Source organism: Artemia franciscana, chromosome 4, assembly GCF_032884065.1.
Source record: "Artemia franciscana chromosome 4, ASM3288406v1, whole genome shotgun sequence".
Classification (NCBI taxonomy): domain Eukaryota; kingdom Metazoa; phylum Arthropoda; class Branchiopoda; order Anostraca; family Artemiidae; genus Artemia; species Artemia franciscana.
Genome location: NC_088866.1, coordinates 45,911,595 through 45,925,850, shown reverse-complemented (window position 1 = coordinate 45,925,850; position 14,256 = coordinate 45,911,595). Strand labels below are relative to the sequence as shown.

At 36.1% G+C, this 14,256-nt stretch overlaps 1 protein-coding gene across 9 annotated transcripts in view; it reads right to left on the bottom strand.

Annotated features, from left to right (window-relative positions):
* The window catches only part of LOC136026493 (zinc finger protein 37 homolog), a 101,633-nt gene that overhangs the window by 25,302 nt on the left and 62,075 nt on the right, over nt 1–14,256 (bottom strand). For 5 of the 9 annotated variants that reach the window (XR_010617311.1, XR_010617312.1, XR_010617315.1 and 2 more), the window contains 2 exons: nt 12,525–12,677; nt 9,388–9,570 (listed from right to left, as the gene is read on the bottom strand). Coding sequence is in view for 1 of the 9 variants with exons in the window: in XM_065703116.1 (XP_065559188.1) it covers nt 9,442–9,570; nt 12,525–12,677 (282 nt within the window). In the remaining 8 variants the exon portion in view is untranslated. Of the gene's footprint in view, nt 1–997; nt 1,200–1,290; nt 1,416–9,320; nt 9,571–12,524; nt 12,678–14,256 lie in introns of those variants that run through there. The other 4 variants (XR_010617313.1, XR_010617314.1, XR_010617316.1 and 1 more) reach the window with 4 other exon arrangements.

Here is a 14,256-nt window from a genome sequence, read left to right as displayed (position 1 = left end):
ACAATTATATGTTGCATGTTCAAGAGTCAGTAAACCTGACAATCTATTTATATGCACAGACAATGGGACAGCGAAGAATGTTGTATATTTGCATGTTTTACGTAGTTAAAAACCTATATTTATATCTATCTATATTCACAGGTGGGACACAGGGACACAACTACAATGGCACGTAACGACTTACGCGCGCGGGGGGGCTTGGGGGGGCGCGAAGCGCCCCACCAACTAGGTGTTGTGGTGGCGCAAAGCGCCACCCCAACAGCTAGTATATATATATAAATAAGTTGTCTGTGTGTCTGTGTGCCTATCGAGTGACGTCACTGTCCGCATATGACGTCTGAATTATTAGCGTGGTAATACGGGACCCGGAGATCGAACCATGCTGCAGGAATGCAGTACAGGGCCGGCGCAGGGACCTTAGTAGTCAAGAAGCGTCGTTAATCCGATACAAATACAAATACAGTAGCTCAGTTGGTAAAGCGTTATATTACTCTTATGTTGTGTTTTGTCTCGAAAACACTTGCATTTCAACGAACGGCTCATAAGCGCAAAATAAAACCGAGGTTTTACAAACGAGCGGCCGATTAGGAAAAACAGAGGATTGGATTTTGACAGAACGGCAAAAACGAACCCAGCAATTTCTTGTACTAAAGGCGTGGGATTGACGTCTCCTGCTGTAAGATCGGATCTAAGAGTTACTGCTGTATGATGACAAGTGAGCGCTGCCTGAAGACTGTCCTCGCCCAGCATCCAAACTGAGTAAGTAGTTAGTTGCGACAAGGGTATTAATTTTACTCCCTAAGATGATTAAACCCCTCAGTGACTCCTCATTAAACTCCCCTTGATTTTTTTAATTTGTCTTTTATCAACGGCTGATTCACGTATGTCTCGCAGCTTCTCCACTGACTTTTCAAAACCGGTTCTGAGGTTTTTTACTGTCTGAAGTTGTTTTAAAATACTTCCAGTCAGGAAAGGGGATATCATTATTATAGGAGACCTTTTTGCTTCTTAATCATCTGATGACACAGGCCTTGAATACTTCTTTTCTTCTGAAGAGCTAACTATATTACTCCTGACAGATGCGTTTGCTGGAGTTCTGTCTCACAGAGCGTCTACTGTATTCTCTGGAGTTGAGTCATAGTCCCCATATTCACTACGATACCACCTCCGTATGGGTGATACCACCTCCGTATGGGTGTCTAAAAAATAATTCAGAAATAACTGCTACGTATTGTTATAACTACGATATGTAACTAAAAGTCGTCTTATAGCAATTAAAAATACACTTACACGACGTTTAACCAACAAGGCAATCAATTTTGACAAAGTCTCTCATCAGGCTCAATTAGAGAATGGCTTGTTGGACAACATGAAGGTCACTCTAATTTGACGTCTCAATAACGGTGAAAGGGTAACTGAATAAAAAACGCAAGTCTAAATGACATCTCCCAATTTCATCTTGCTTACAGCACTCTTAAAGGCTAATCGCTTTCCAGGTAGATTATTATCAGATATTTTATTTGATTTTGAAACAAAAATTTGTGGATTTGTGAGAAAACGATAAGAATTAATTATTTTGTCATAAATATGACTTAGAGAAGTTTCAGCCGTGTCTCCATTGAGGGCGATCTTTTGGTGTATGTGCTTTTTTTTCTCAACTGCTTCCCTGAAAACTTGCATGAGACCTTTAACTGGGGCAATAATGAAGGTGTTGTCAAATAAGATGAAACGGTGAAGACTATCGTACACACATTGAGTCAAGGCGGAATAGCAAATCTCAGGCCTTTGGAGTAGCCCTATGGCTTTGTCTTTTGAAGACATAATTATGTCCTAATAACTTCTCCCCTAGTTGCTCTTCTTCCAATATGTAAACTGCCACAAGAACAGGGAATTTTATAAACACCACAACCCAGAATTGGGCTGGTTTTATCCTTGCCATTGTTGTAAAAGTTCTCTATTTTATTTGAATTTTTAAAAGTACATTAAGTTTACGATTTTTAAGGATTCCTTTAAGTTTGTCACTCAGTTTTGGAAGAACAGTGGAAATTTTCTTCTCATCTAAGAATGGGAGAATATCTGTTAGGATTTGTGGAGTTGATGACTTCTTTTCTACCTTTTTTGTCTTTTCCCTATAATGGTTACAAGTAATTTTATGTGGTATCCATTGCAAAATAAAATATCCTTAATATAGTTTAAGTCGGAGACTATGTAAGGCTCCGAGCAGATTCTTATAACTCGGTCAACCAAAGGAATAACCACTCCTCTTTTTATGCAGGGAGAGTGGTTGGAGAAAAAATATAAATACCTATCATTATGCGTAGGCTTCCGATAAGAAATGGATTAAGAAATGCTAAAGAAATTAACAGTCAAACTTTAAGGATAACTATTTGGAACATAAATGGTGGTGTTATTAATAAAAGGCTTTTTCTGTATAGCCTAATGGAGTCATGTTACGTATTGTGTATACAAGAACACTTTCTCTCCAGTGAAAGTCTGGATATTCTTTCACTGGACGGATGGTTGCAAGTATTTGGGGTTTCAGCGATAACCAGTCAAAGTGGAAAAGGTAGGCCATCCGATGGCATAGTGGTACTCGCCCGAGTAGAAATTCTACCGGCTTTTCACTCGTCTTCTGACAATTATGTTGCAGTCAAAATAAACAAGACCGTCATTTACTCAGTGTTCATGCCAACTGACTACCGAGACTTTAAGTCTGAACGCAAGCTCAGTATTTCTTGCAAAAAATTAGTTCAGTTAGTGGTTCAAAACAACAGGGACTAAACGTTATACTAGCGGGTAACATGAACTGTAATCTGTCTGGTACAAACCCACGTTCACAAATCTTCCTTAATGCCCTCAGCGGTCTTGAGGTTCTTTTGAACGATCTTTAAATATGGATTTAAGTACATCCATAATTCGGGAGCAACCCCGGCCCTTGATTTCTTTCTTCAAACCAACCAAACGACATTGCCTCTCCTTTTTCCATATGTGAACACTACGATCAACATTTCCGATCACTTACCCGTATCCTGTTCTTTCGATACAACTATACAGCCAAGCAAAGGTCTCAGCAAAGTCAGGAAGTGGCGTAAGAAATCCGAGTGGAAGAAGATCAATATAGACGTATACCAGTCTGTTTGTAGTAAAATTATGGGAAGGATCAAGGTACCCTACCACCTTCTACAAGTGAATCCCAGTCTAGAAACCACTGAAAAAGAGATTGACTTGAATGTATATTGTACGGAAATAATCCATGCTTTGAGAGTCGCTGAAAGTGCTGCGGTACCACAACACAAGGTTTGCATTGGTACTGAAGTTCCACGCTGGAAAGAAAACCCACTCCTAGCTCAGCTTTGTCATGCTTCTAAATTTTGGCACAAAATGTAGATGGATATAGGAAAGCCCCGGTCAGGTGCTGTGAATACGATGCGGATTATCTGCACAAATGCCTGCAGAAGCAAAATGCTACCATTCTGGACGAAAATAGTAACACGCTGAAAAGTGATCCAAATGCCGTGTGGAATTTCCTCAAAAGGAACAAAAGAAGTGATTGCGACGGTCCCAGCCTCTGGCCCACAGAAGAACAGTGGAACAATTATTACAAAATAGAATTTGCCGCACCCGACGCTCAGCTGGTGTCGAAATATGAGGATAACCGTGATCTCCTGTTAAGTGAAGCATCGCCTTCAGTCGGGTTTGTGGTAACTATTTCTGATGTTCGGGTGGCGATAATTAAAGCAAAGAAGAAGTTTTCGTGAGGCATTGACCAAGTTTGTGGCATGCATTTAGCTCATGGCAGCCAAAGGGTCCTTGACTATATCACTCTGTTATACCTGATGATCTTCACTTGCGGTTTAGTGCCAGATTCCTTTTGTGTTGGGGTGGTCACGTCGATATTAAAGAAAGGAAAAGACCCTAATCAATGCGGCTCTCACCGCCTCATAACAGTTGCCCCAGTTCCTTGCAAAATTTTTGAGCTTCTTTTTATTGATGAGTTATGTAGAGTTTGTGAAAGCCAAGATAATCAATATGGTTTGAACAATCTGTAAGTGGGGAACATGTTCATCATCTCATTTGTAGTTCCTGTAGTTCATGCTGTAGTAGTTCCTGAAGAAAAAAGCATACGGCAAGGGTTAGTTTCTTCCCCTTCACTTTACAATAATAGTGTTATAGAATCACAAAAAGATGTTGAGATGAGTCTTGTGTTTAGAGGTAGAGATATATCACTGTTAAATTATGCCGATGATATAGGAATTTAAGCCGTTTTTTTAGGATGACAGAAAATAATTTTGATACTCTAAGTAACGCTTATTCCGATATAAACCTGTCTTGTAACGAAAGTAAGAGCGAAATTGTTGTTTTCAACCGTCAAAGCTCAGATGACGTTCCTGATATTCGACTTGGAAAGTGTCGTGAGACAAGCGCCTAGTTTAGTTTATCGCGGGCTCCCAATCGGTTATAATGTGAAATCTACAAGATCACTGCTAGTTGAACATTTGACCAGCAAGATCCGCAAATCTTATGGTCTACTCATATCTACCAAGACAAATAATAATAGACATATCAGAGCAAGACTTTTCAATGCGCTGGTATAGCCACATCTTATTGGTCTTTCCCCGTTTTGGGCTCTATTAACCGATCGGAATAAACGTACCATCCGGTCATGCTTTTATCGTTTTTTCAAGTTCTTGTTAGGCCTACCACCCTGGACTGGAAACTCTTGGATTAGTGAAAGATATGGCATTGCTTATAAATACTTGGCCGTTCAAAATCAGCTTTCTCGCTATGTCCGATCTCTCTGCAAGAATAACTCCCTGTATGGGTCGATGGTGCCATAATCTTCTTCTTCTTATAAGTTATCTTTCTAGTTTAGTTATATTTTCTCTTGTTATTTATGTATTGTGTAGGATAAGTATTTAGTTTTTTTGGTCGATGTGTTAAGATCGTTTGCTTTTTCTTTTCTCCATAGGGTTATCTTTGTGGGTTATTATTAAATGATGAACTTGATGAATGCGAAACATGAGCGACGGTCTATACTGTGTTTGTAAATATTTCTACTTATCAATGTAGCTGTACTTCGTTTGTTCTACTGCTCTGTTAGTCCATTTTATTATACTGTTTTTCTTTGTTATATTAGCTTTGTTGTGCTTGTCATTGTTGAGTTACCTGTACTTTTGTTTTTGCTTTGTTTATTAATTTTTTCTCTGTACTTCACTGTTTATACTTTTGTATGTTTGTGGGTAATAAATATTATTATTATTATATATACAAAGTTCAAGGCTAGGAAACTTGTTGAAAATTAATACATCTAGAAAAGGGAGTTTATGTTTATCTTCTAGTTCTAAAGTGAACTGAAGGTTGGAGTCCAAAGTGTTTACATGAGTCAAGAAGGAGCTAAATGACTCTTCTTTTGATCCCACACAGAAATAACATCATCCACAAACCGGCCCCAGAACTGGTGTCTCAGAGAATATTTTCCAAAGCAGAAGTTCCAATAAATTCCACATAAAAAAGTTGCCAAAAATGGTGAAAGGCTCGTACCCATGGGTAAACTCATGATTTCAATCTAAGGGCTTGTAAGTAAGGGTATCGGATAAAATATATGTAATTTTTTGATTATATGACGTTTTATCAAGGATAACAATTTTATTTCCTTTATCAGCCCTGGTGATACTGATATGTGTGTCTTCTTTTAAATGCTTGAGAATTTGTGCTTCCTGATTTTTTTTTTTTACCTTGAGGAATGCAGAGTGAAATCGAGAAAATTCTTAACCACCTCTTCTCGAAGTAAATCTGGATTTTTCACATTACCACTTAAACCAAACATACATGGCTCCACATTGGCGACTATCTCTGATCACTTGTGTTTGAGGTAGTGTTTGTGTTTGAGGTGTGTTTGAGGTAGGCAAATTTAGATCCCTTAGACAAAAACACGGTTTTAGTGCGGTGTAAGAACTTTAGAAGATAGGTTCTCAATTGCCGGACCAGGAGGGAATCTAGGTAGAAAACATCTGGAATTCTGAAACTTTTTGTATTCTAATTTTTCAAACATTTCTGATAAACGAGGCTTAGCCATACAAAAGTCATGGCGATAAGTATTCTGAGCTATTCTAGAAATCTGCTGAAAATCTGTCGGTGAACGGTTGCGCTGTAAAAAATGACGAGTTTTTGAAATTGTATTACTAAGAAAAAACGTCGTTTTTGGTCTTTTAAAATATGGATTAATAACTGAAAACCAACCCTATCACTAAATTGCCTTTGAGATTGCATACCTAGATTTAGGCAGAAACGAAGAGAATTTGGAAGAATTCTCTTTACTCTACAATTCTGTAAAAAATTCTTGTTGATTAATAAGCTTGGAGTGTTTTTTAGATAAATCAAAATAATTAAGAACAGACTTGGTCAAATGCTCCCCATTAGCTAATATAATTTCTGAGACCACAATGGCTAATCATGGCAAAACACAAAATCACAAAGAAAAGAAGAACGAGGACAATAAACAGCCAGTAAAAACATTGAAAACTGTGCAAATATTTTGGTCAAGACCTCCGCTTGACCGGCCTCAGTGCAGAATAAACTGATTAAAATATAAAAAAACCGAACCGTGAAACAAAACAAAAAATAAAATATGATGACCCTTTCTCAGAAACGGTGAAAGGGTAACTGAATAAAAAACACAAGTCTAAATGACATTTCACAATTTCATCTTACTTACAGCCCTTCTTACAGCCATCTTACAGCCATCTTACTTATCACTTTTTATGTAGATTATAATTAAATATTTTATTGGATTGTGCAACAAAATTTGTGGATTCTTATGAAAACGATCAGAATTAATAATTTTGTCATAAATGGGACTTAGAGAAGTTTTTCCCGTGCCTTTATTGAGAGCAACCTTTTTGTGCGTGTGCTTTTTTATGTCAATTGCTTCCCCGAAAACTTTCATGAGACCTTTAACAGGGGCAATAAAGGAGGTACTGTCAAATAAGATGGAATGGTGCATCGTACAAATGTTGAGCCAAGGCGGAATAAAGAATCTCAGGCCTTTGGCGTAGCCTCATGGCCTTGTCTAATGAAGACCTATGTTCTAATAGCCTCTACCCTAGTTGCTGTTGGTTTCTTCCAATATAAAAACGGCCACAAGAACAGGGAATTCTATAAACAACAAACCCAGAATGGGACTGGTTTTACCCTTGCCATTGTTGAAAAGCTCTGTATTTTATTTGAATGTTTAAAAGTGACATTGAGTTTATGTTTAAAGGATTTCTCTCAGTTTGTCACTCAGTTTTGGAATGTAGGGTAGAAGAGTGAAAATTTGCTTCTCATCTCTTCTTTTCTGCCTTTTTTTTTGCCTTTTCTCTATAATGGTTCCAAGTAATTTGATGGGCTATCCGTTGCAAAACAAAATATCCTTAATATAGTTCAATTCGGAGACTATGTGAGGCTCCGAGCATATTCTTATAACTCGATCAGCCAAAGGAATAACCACTTCTCTTTTTAAGCGAGGAGAGTGGTTGGAGGAAAAATATAAATACCTATCATTATGCGTAGGTTTCCGAAAAATAGAAAATTCAAGGCTAGGAAACCTATTGAAAATTAATACATCTAGTAAAGGGAGTTTATGTTTATCTTCTAGTTCTAAAGTGAACTGAAGGTTGGAATCCAAAGTGTTTAGATGAGTCAAGAAGGAGCTAAATGACTCCTCTTTTGATCCCACACAGAAATAACACCATCCACAAACTGACCCCAGAACTGGTGTTTTAGAGGGAAATTTTCCAAAGCAGAAGTTTTTAATAAATTCTATATAAAAAGATGCCAATAATGGTGAAAGGCTCGTACCCATGGGTAAACCCATGTTCTGGGTGAAAAACTTGTCATTATATCGGAAATATGAGTAAAAACTATTGCAAAGACGGAGAAGACACATAATAGTTTCTATATCCAGTGTTGTAGTCCATTTGGTCAATATTTTCTTCTAATTTTCTTTGAGGAGCTAGTTCATATTTTTTATATCTTTCGCAAAATGGATCCATAGAAATAGCATCAAAACTGAGCAAAATTAGATATTTTTTATATCAAGGTCTTTTAAGACCTTTTTGAATTCAAATGAAATAGTTGTTGGCATCAAGTATTGGCTAATTGTAGAAAAAGCCAAGACAGATAGTCCAATTCAGTGATAAGAAAAACTTAGCATTAATTGCCCCCTTATTAGGATTGCATAAAAAGGACGTTAGTTCATTTGTTAATAGATATGTCTATCTATTATCCGTCCATGCATCATTGCTAGGGCAGTAGAACGAAGGTAGATAGTCCTAAGGCTAATATAGTGATAGAACCTATAGTTTTCCAAGTGTTTGATTAATTTGGCTTGGGTAAATGGTGGAAGTATGCGGGTGCCTCTTATATTGGACCAATACACGGTTTGTTATCTTTTAGCAAGTCACGCCTGCCAAGAGTCTCAGGCAGGTTAACTGCGAATTTAAAATTGACATAGGACCATTAGATTGCCTGAAATGAGATGTAAACAAGGGACGCTTGTATGTACGCTTTTGTATGGCGTTTGTATCCTTTTTTTGTCGAGGAAACAGGAGACATACGCTATAAAATCGAAAAACTTTGAAGTCACTCGAAATGCTTGAATTTAATTTATACCATTGAAAAGAGCATAAGAAGTTGATTAGTTAAATATTCCCTTTATCTTCATTAGCCCCATCCTTCAGACCACCACAGGTAACAAACTTTTTTCCGTTTTTGGCTTTCCTGAAAAGTTACAAAGGCATATTCTGCACTTTTAATTATGACAGCCAATTTGCAACTGCCGGCATTGTCCTTTAATTGTCCAATAATCTGTTTGTTGGGTTGCATAGCAGCTTTGGCAAGTCAGTAAGCAGGAAAACAGAGAAACATCTCTTGTGATCCGCTGATATGGGTTTATATTTTATTATATTTGACTGACTAGATTCGGTGAAACTTTTTAGAGTGCAAATAATAAAATTTTTAGCTGTTCCATCAAGGAACCGAGTGAAGTACAAAAATAGTCAGAGCAAAGAAATTAAGAAGACAGAGATGTTTCCCAACTAGATCTTACAATTACATGTAACTTTTGTTTGTTTTTTTCATAAAAACAAATTCAGTTCACAAAATCAGCAACTTTTGAGTTATTGTAAACCATACAATATATTTTCCAACTTTTTTTCGACTAACTACAACTATTGGATTAACTAATACTTCAATTTTCCTCTCAGAAGACAACACCGTAGAAAAATAGATATTATCTAAAAAATATTCAGACGAACTGTAAAAAAGAATACCAAAAAGGGTTTTCATATCAAATAGTATAATTTTTGTCATAAGAAAATTAATTTTGCAAAAGCAAGAACTACTAACCCTTGAAGTCCTTTAATTGAAATTTATTCCATCCCAAAGAATATATTTGCATTTTCAAGATATTTTCAATTTTCGCTTTGCCTGTTTCTTCCTTTCAATGAGTATCAATTCCTCTATTGTAACTGAGAGACCCGTTTTCCTCTCCAGCTTCTTTAGAACATCTTCAATTGGAGGACTAATCTTCTAAAAATAATGGTAGGACATTAAAAGACTAGGAAATTAAGGGATTAAAGAAAGGATATGGAAACACGTTTTGTCGCTTTTTGAGGATCTTCTGTATAGTATAACATCTTTATATGTCATCAAATGTTTGTATATTATCAATTTGTGTATGCCACCAAACTTCCCTTATTTCACGTAATATAAAAAAACTCCCACAATCAGAAAGTTTGAATAAAAAACGAATGTCGAGAATTGAAAGATTTGAAAGATTTAAAATAAGAGCTCTGAGACACGATATCCTTCCAAACATCAAATTCATTAAGATCTGATCACCCGTTCGTAAGTTAAAAAATAACTCCTTTTTTCTAATTTTTCCGATTTAACCGTCCACGACTTAACCGTCGTTAACCACTAGCTTTATACTCTTTTTTGTTGTTGTTCACAGTTAATTGTCTTGAATAATATTTTCAACGTTTTCAAATGTCGACATTCATCAGCGTCTTCAAGGCTGATGAAACAAAGGTAAAAAATAAATAACCTAAAAACAAATAAAGCCAAAAGCAAGGGATAAAACAATTAATGTTTCGAGTGACAAAAAATGACTCTGAGGATTGAAAAACTTCATCTGATAGGTAAATAAAATTTGTCTGGAATTTAACAGTATCTTGGTTTTTCTTTTTAACTTCATAGAATATACATTTCCTAGCATACAATGTGCTCAAGATACACAAGCCTCTTTATGCTGACTTTTAATATCATTTTTTCAACACGACATATTTTGCACCTCAAGACCTTTTACTGGTACTAATATATCTTCTTTTGACATTTAAAATAATGCTTTGTATTTATCGACTCGTTAAATTTGGTTTTGGTTCATTGATTTCGGTACCAGATTTTACAATCTGGACTGCATGAAAATAGTTTATTTATTTATTCTTCTTTGCCATTATTTTTTCCTTCTCTATAACTATTTTTGCAACGGTTTCGTTTTAATTTGAATTAACTCGATGAATTGGCATGAAAGATATCCCGGTCACTTTCTGAAGCATTATTTTTTGTTCTGCTTTCTTTTTGTATTGAGTTGTGTTTATGTTAATAAAAATGTAAAAAAAAAGTTATCTGTCGACTGATCTATCAAAAGGTGATTGAAAATACAGACTTCAAGGATAGAAAGGTGCTTAAAATGTAGCCTATTGTGAGTAATACAGAAAAGGTAAAATATAGAACAATACTTAGGCATTGTTCACGGTTGTGTAGTAAGGTACAGAAAGGCGAAATACATTAAATAAGAAAAATATATTTCAAATCTGTTTTCTGTAACGCATGAACAGCCAGATTGATTAATTGGTAGCGTCAGCAGGTCATTGGATATGGAGGTCAATTTCAGTTGGTACTCAGTTGGTGCAACTGCTTTCAACTGCTTTCAATCAGTCTATGGATTTATGTTAACGTTAACAACGTTGACGTTAGCCATGTTTTACCTCAGTTTCTAATTGATCATCAAAAAACTAGACGCCATCTTTAAATTACTGCTTCGCTAAAAATCCACCGATTATGTTATTATCCTTCAGGGCTTGCTTTTGCAGATTATAATATCTGCATTGTATAAACTCCCATGAAGGGAGTGCAGGATTTACTAGCATTATTTAAAAAAAAAAACAATGAAAAAATAAATATGAAAAAGTTTTTTTCAGCTGGAAGTAAGGAGCAGCCTTAAAACTTAAAACAAACAGAAATTATTCTGTTTGTATTTTACATCTGTGTAAAACAGAATTAACAACGGATTACAAAGCTATCAATTCCCATCAGATTTTTAATTTTTTGGGCTGCAACACTTAATGATTCAAAAATTGCCGCGAAACAGCCAACTGCGTTAAACGAAGAAAAACATATTGACAATCCTGCACTCCCTTCATGGGAGTGCATACAATGCAGATATTATAATCTGCAAAAGCAAGCCCTGAAGGATATTAACATAATCGGTGGATTTTTAGCGAAGCAGTAATTTAAAGATAGCTTCTAGTTTTTGGATGATCAATTAGAAACTGAGGTAAAACATGCCTAACGTCAACGTTGTTAACGTTAACATAAATCCATAGACTGACTGAAAGCAGTTGAAAGCATGCACTTCATACACTATTTTGTTTAAAGAGTTCCACGTAACGTTTCCATTTCAAGATTGTTCTGTCTGACTGAATTGAACATATACTTTTGTTTTTGCAGCATATCATCAGCTTGCTCAATTATGTTTATCAAGAATGGGATAAACTTGTAGGAATGTTTTCCTATATAATGGTGATCATGGTTCCATTGCAATGAACCCCTGTAACTAAACCCCCGTCTAAATAAACCACCGTGTTAGTGAATCACTGAGCATATGATCCCTGGTATAACTAAAGCCTTGTGCAACTGAACCCAATTTAATTAAATCCCCGTGTAAATTGAACCCCAGTGCAACTGAACCACCTTGCCGCGCAACCTCCGTGTAGCTGAACCCCCTTGCATCCGAACCATCCCAATCTAACTGAGCCCCGTGTAACTAAACCCCCGTCTAAATAAACCGCTGTGTAATTGAATCACTGAGCATATGATCTCTCATTTAACTGAACCCTTGCGGAAATGAACCCAATTTAACTAAACCCCCATATAACTGAACCACAGTGCAACTGAACCACCTTGCCGCATAACCTCAACGTAGCTGGACCCCCTTGCAACTGAACCCCCGTGCAACCGTACCACCGTACTCAGTTTTTCAGAATTCTACAAGTATGAGGCAATACCATTAGATAAAACACAAGTTAGAATCTTTACGTGTTCAACCTTGTTGGAATTGCTTGTTTTTTAAAGTCATGACATAAATGCGTGTCAGGATGATTCATAAAAAAAACTTTCTTTGTTGTCACAATGAATGAAAATTTCGCATGAAGGCATAATAAAATACGTCCTTTTTAGGTCAGCTAAAAATTCTAACTCACGGTTGTTGTTTTAATTCGTTCGTTTGCAACGACAAGGAATTCTGCATCTCTATCATCATATACTTCAACGGGAATTGCTCCCTGTCCTATGTTTGTCAATGACCAACGATCCACTAGGACTTGTTCACCTCTGAAATTCGTCATGCCGTGAACCTAAAAACAGTAATTACTTCAAAAGCTCATGAAAATCCCAGTATTTTATTGGCTCTACTACAATTTAGTTAAAAATTTAATCTAGGTCATCTTAATTGCCAGCCAGTACGCAAAGTACCCCCCCCCCCAGAAAATAAATTGACTAGTTACGTCTCTGATCACACTTTTGCACAGGGAAAAGAAGAAATTACCGGAGATAAATTTCAATGATTAAAAATACATAAATTTTGAAAATACATAAAATGCCCTTTGTTTTGGCTTATAAAGCTTCCCTTAAACATATCAAATTTGATCTGAAAACTTCCCCAACAACTTACTGAATATATGAACCTTAATAGTGGGGGTGAAGATGTGAGATATTTTTCTATGAAAGATGAAAAAATTAGTTTAAGGGTTGTATATCATGAGGATGCCTCGGTGTATTTTTGCTCGGCTAATTTGCTGAAGGATCCCTATCTTCCCTCTCTCCTATATAAACAACTTAATTCAGTCAGAGACACCATCTCAGTTTTCGTCTGAGGAGAGGCAAAGGTGCCATGAAAGATGGGAGAAGGAGTGGTCTTAAAATATGATACTTACTATTTAACCCCCCCCCCCCCAAATAAAAAGGCAAGTTCTTATCGGCTGGTTTTCCTAATGGTTGATGATTCTTAGTTTAGAGTGGTGAAGTAAAAGACCCAGTCGTCAAAAAAATATTTTTTATACCGTCTTTTGAACTAACAAATTTACAAATGTAATTTTTCCCTTCTCATTGGTCTGAAGTTTTGCTGTTTTGCTTTTTTCAATGTTCTTACTACAAAAAACAGTAAAAAAGAAGAAAAATGAGCCAATAAAGAACAAGATACTAGGAAGTTTACCATTTCAGTATAAGTTTATCCTCATTCTTTTTATTTATTTTTCTTTTACTCCTTTTATTATCCTTTTGATTATATGTTTCTAGAGCCAGTAACAGTAAGTGAAAATTAAAAAAATTTTTAATGGCTTGGAAAACTCATCCTCATCTTAGTCATATTCTGTTCCTACTAAGGTAATTAAATCTTTTCTTCCTTCAATAGCTGTGATGTAACAAAACTTATTAATCTTTCGTTTAAATATGGTGTTTTTTTCCGGATGCTCTCAAGGGCTCCCGGATTATTGTTCCGTATAAAGGTGGACAAAGAAATCATCCAGCAAGTTATCGAACAGTTCAATTTTATCATTAGTTAGTAAAATCTTCGAAAAGGCCATGCTTTCTCGTCTCCTTACTTATTTAAAATCTAAAGATTTCTTTATCATTTTCAATTTGGTTTCCGAATGAAGCACTCAACTGAAGATGCCTGTACGACCCTTTTGAATTTAATACTTCTGTATTAGATTCCGTGTGCTACATTCCTGGATATTCTTAAGGCGTTCGATTCTTCGTAAGGCTTTCGATTCTTTAATCCATGAAATTCTTCTATCAAAGATGTCTCATTTTGGCATTAGGGGCAATGTATTTACTTGGTTTCAATCTTATTTCAATGATAGGTTAATTTCTGTCGATCTACTTTTCTGTTCACCCTCACAAGTGAATTTTAGCGTCCCTCAGGGATCAGTTTTA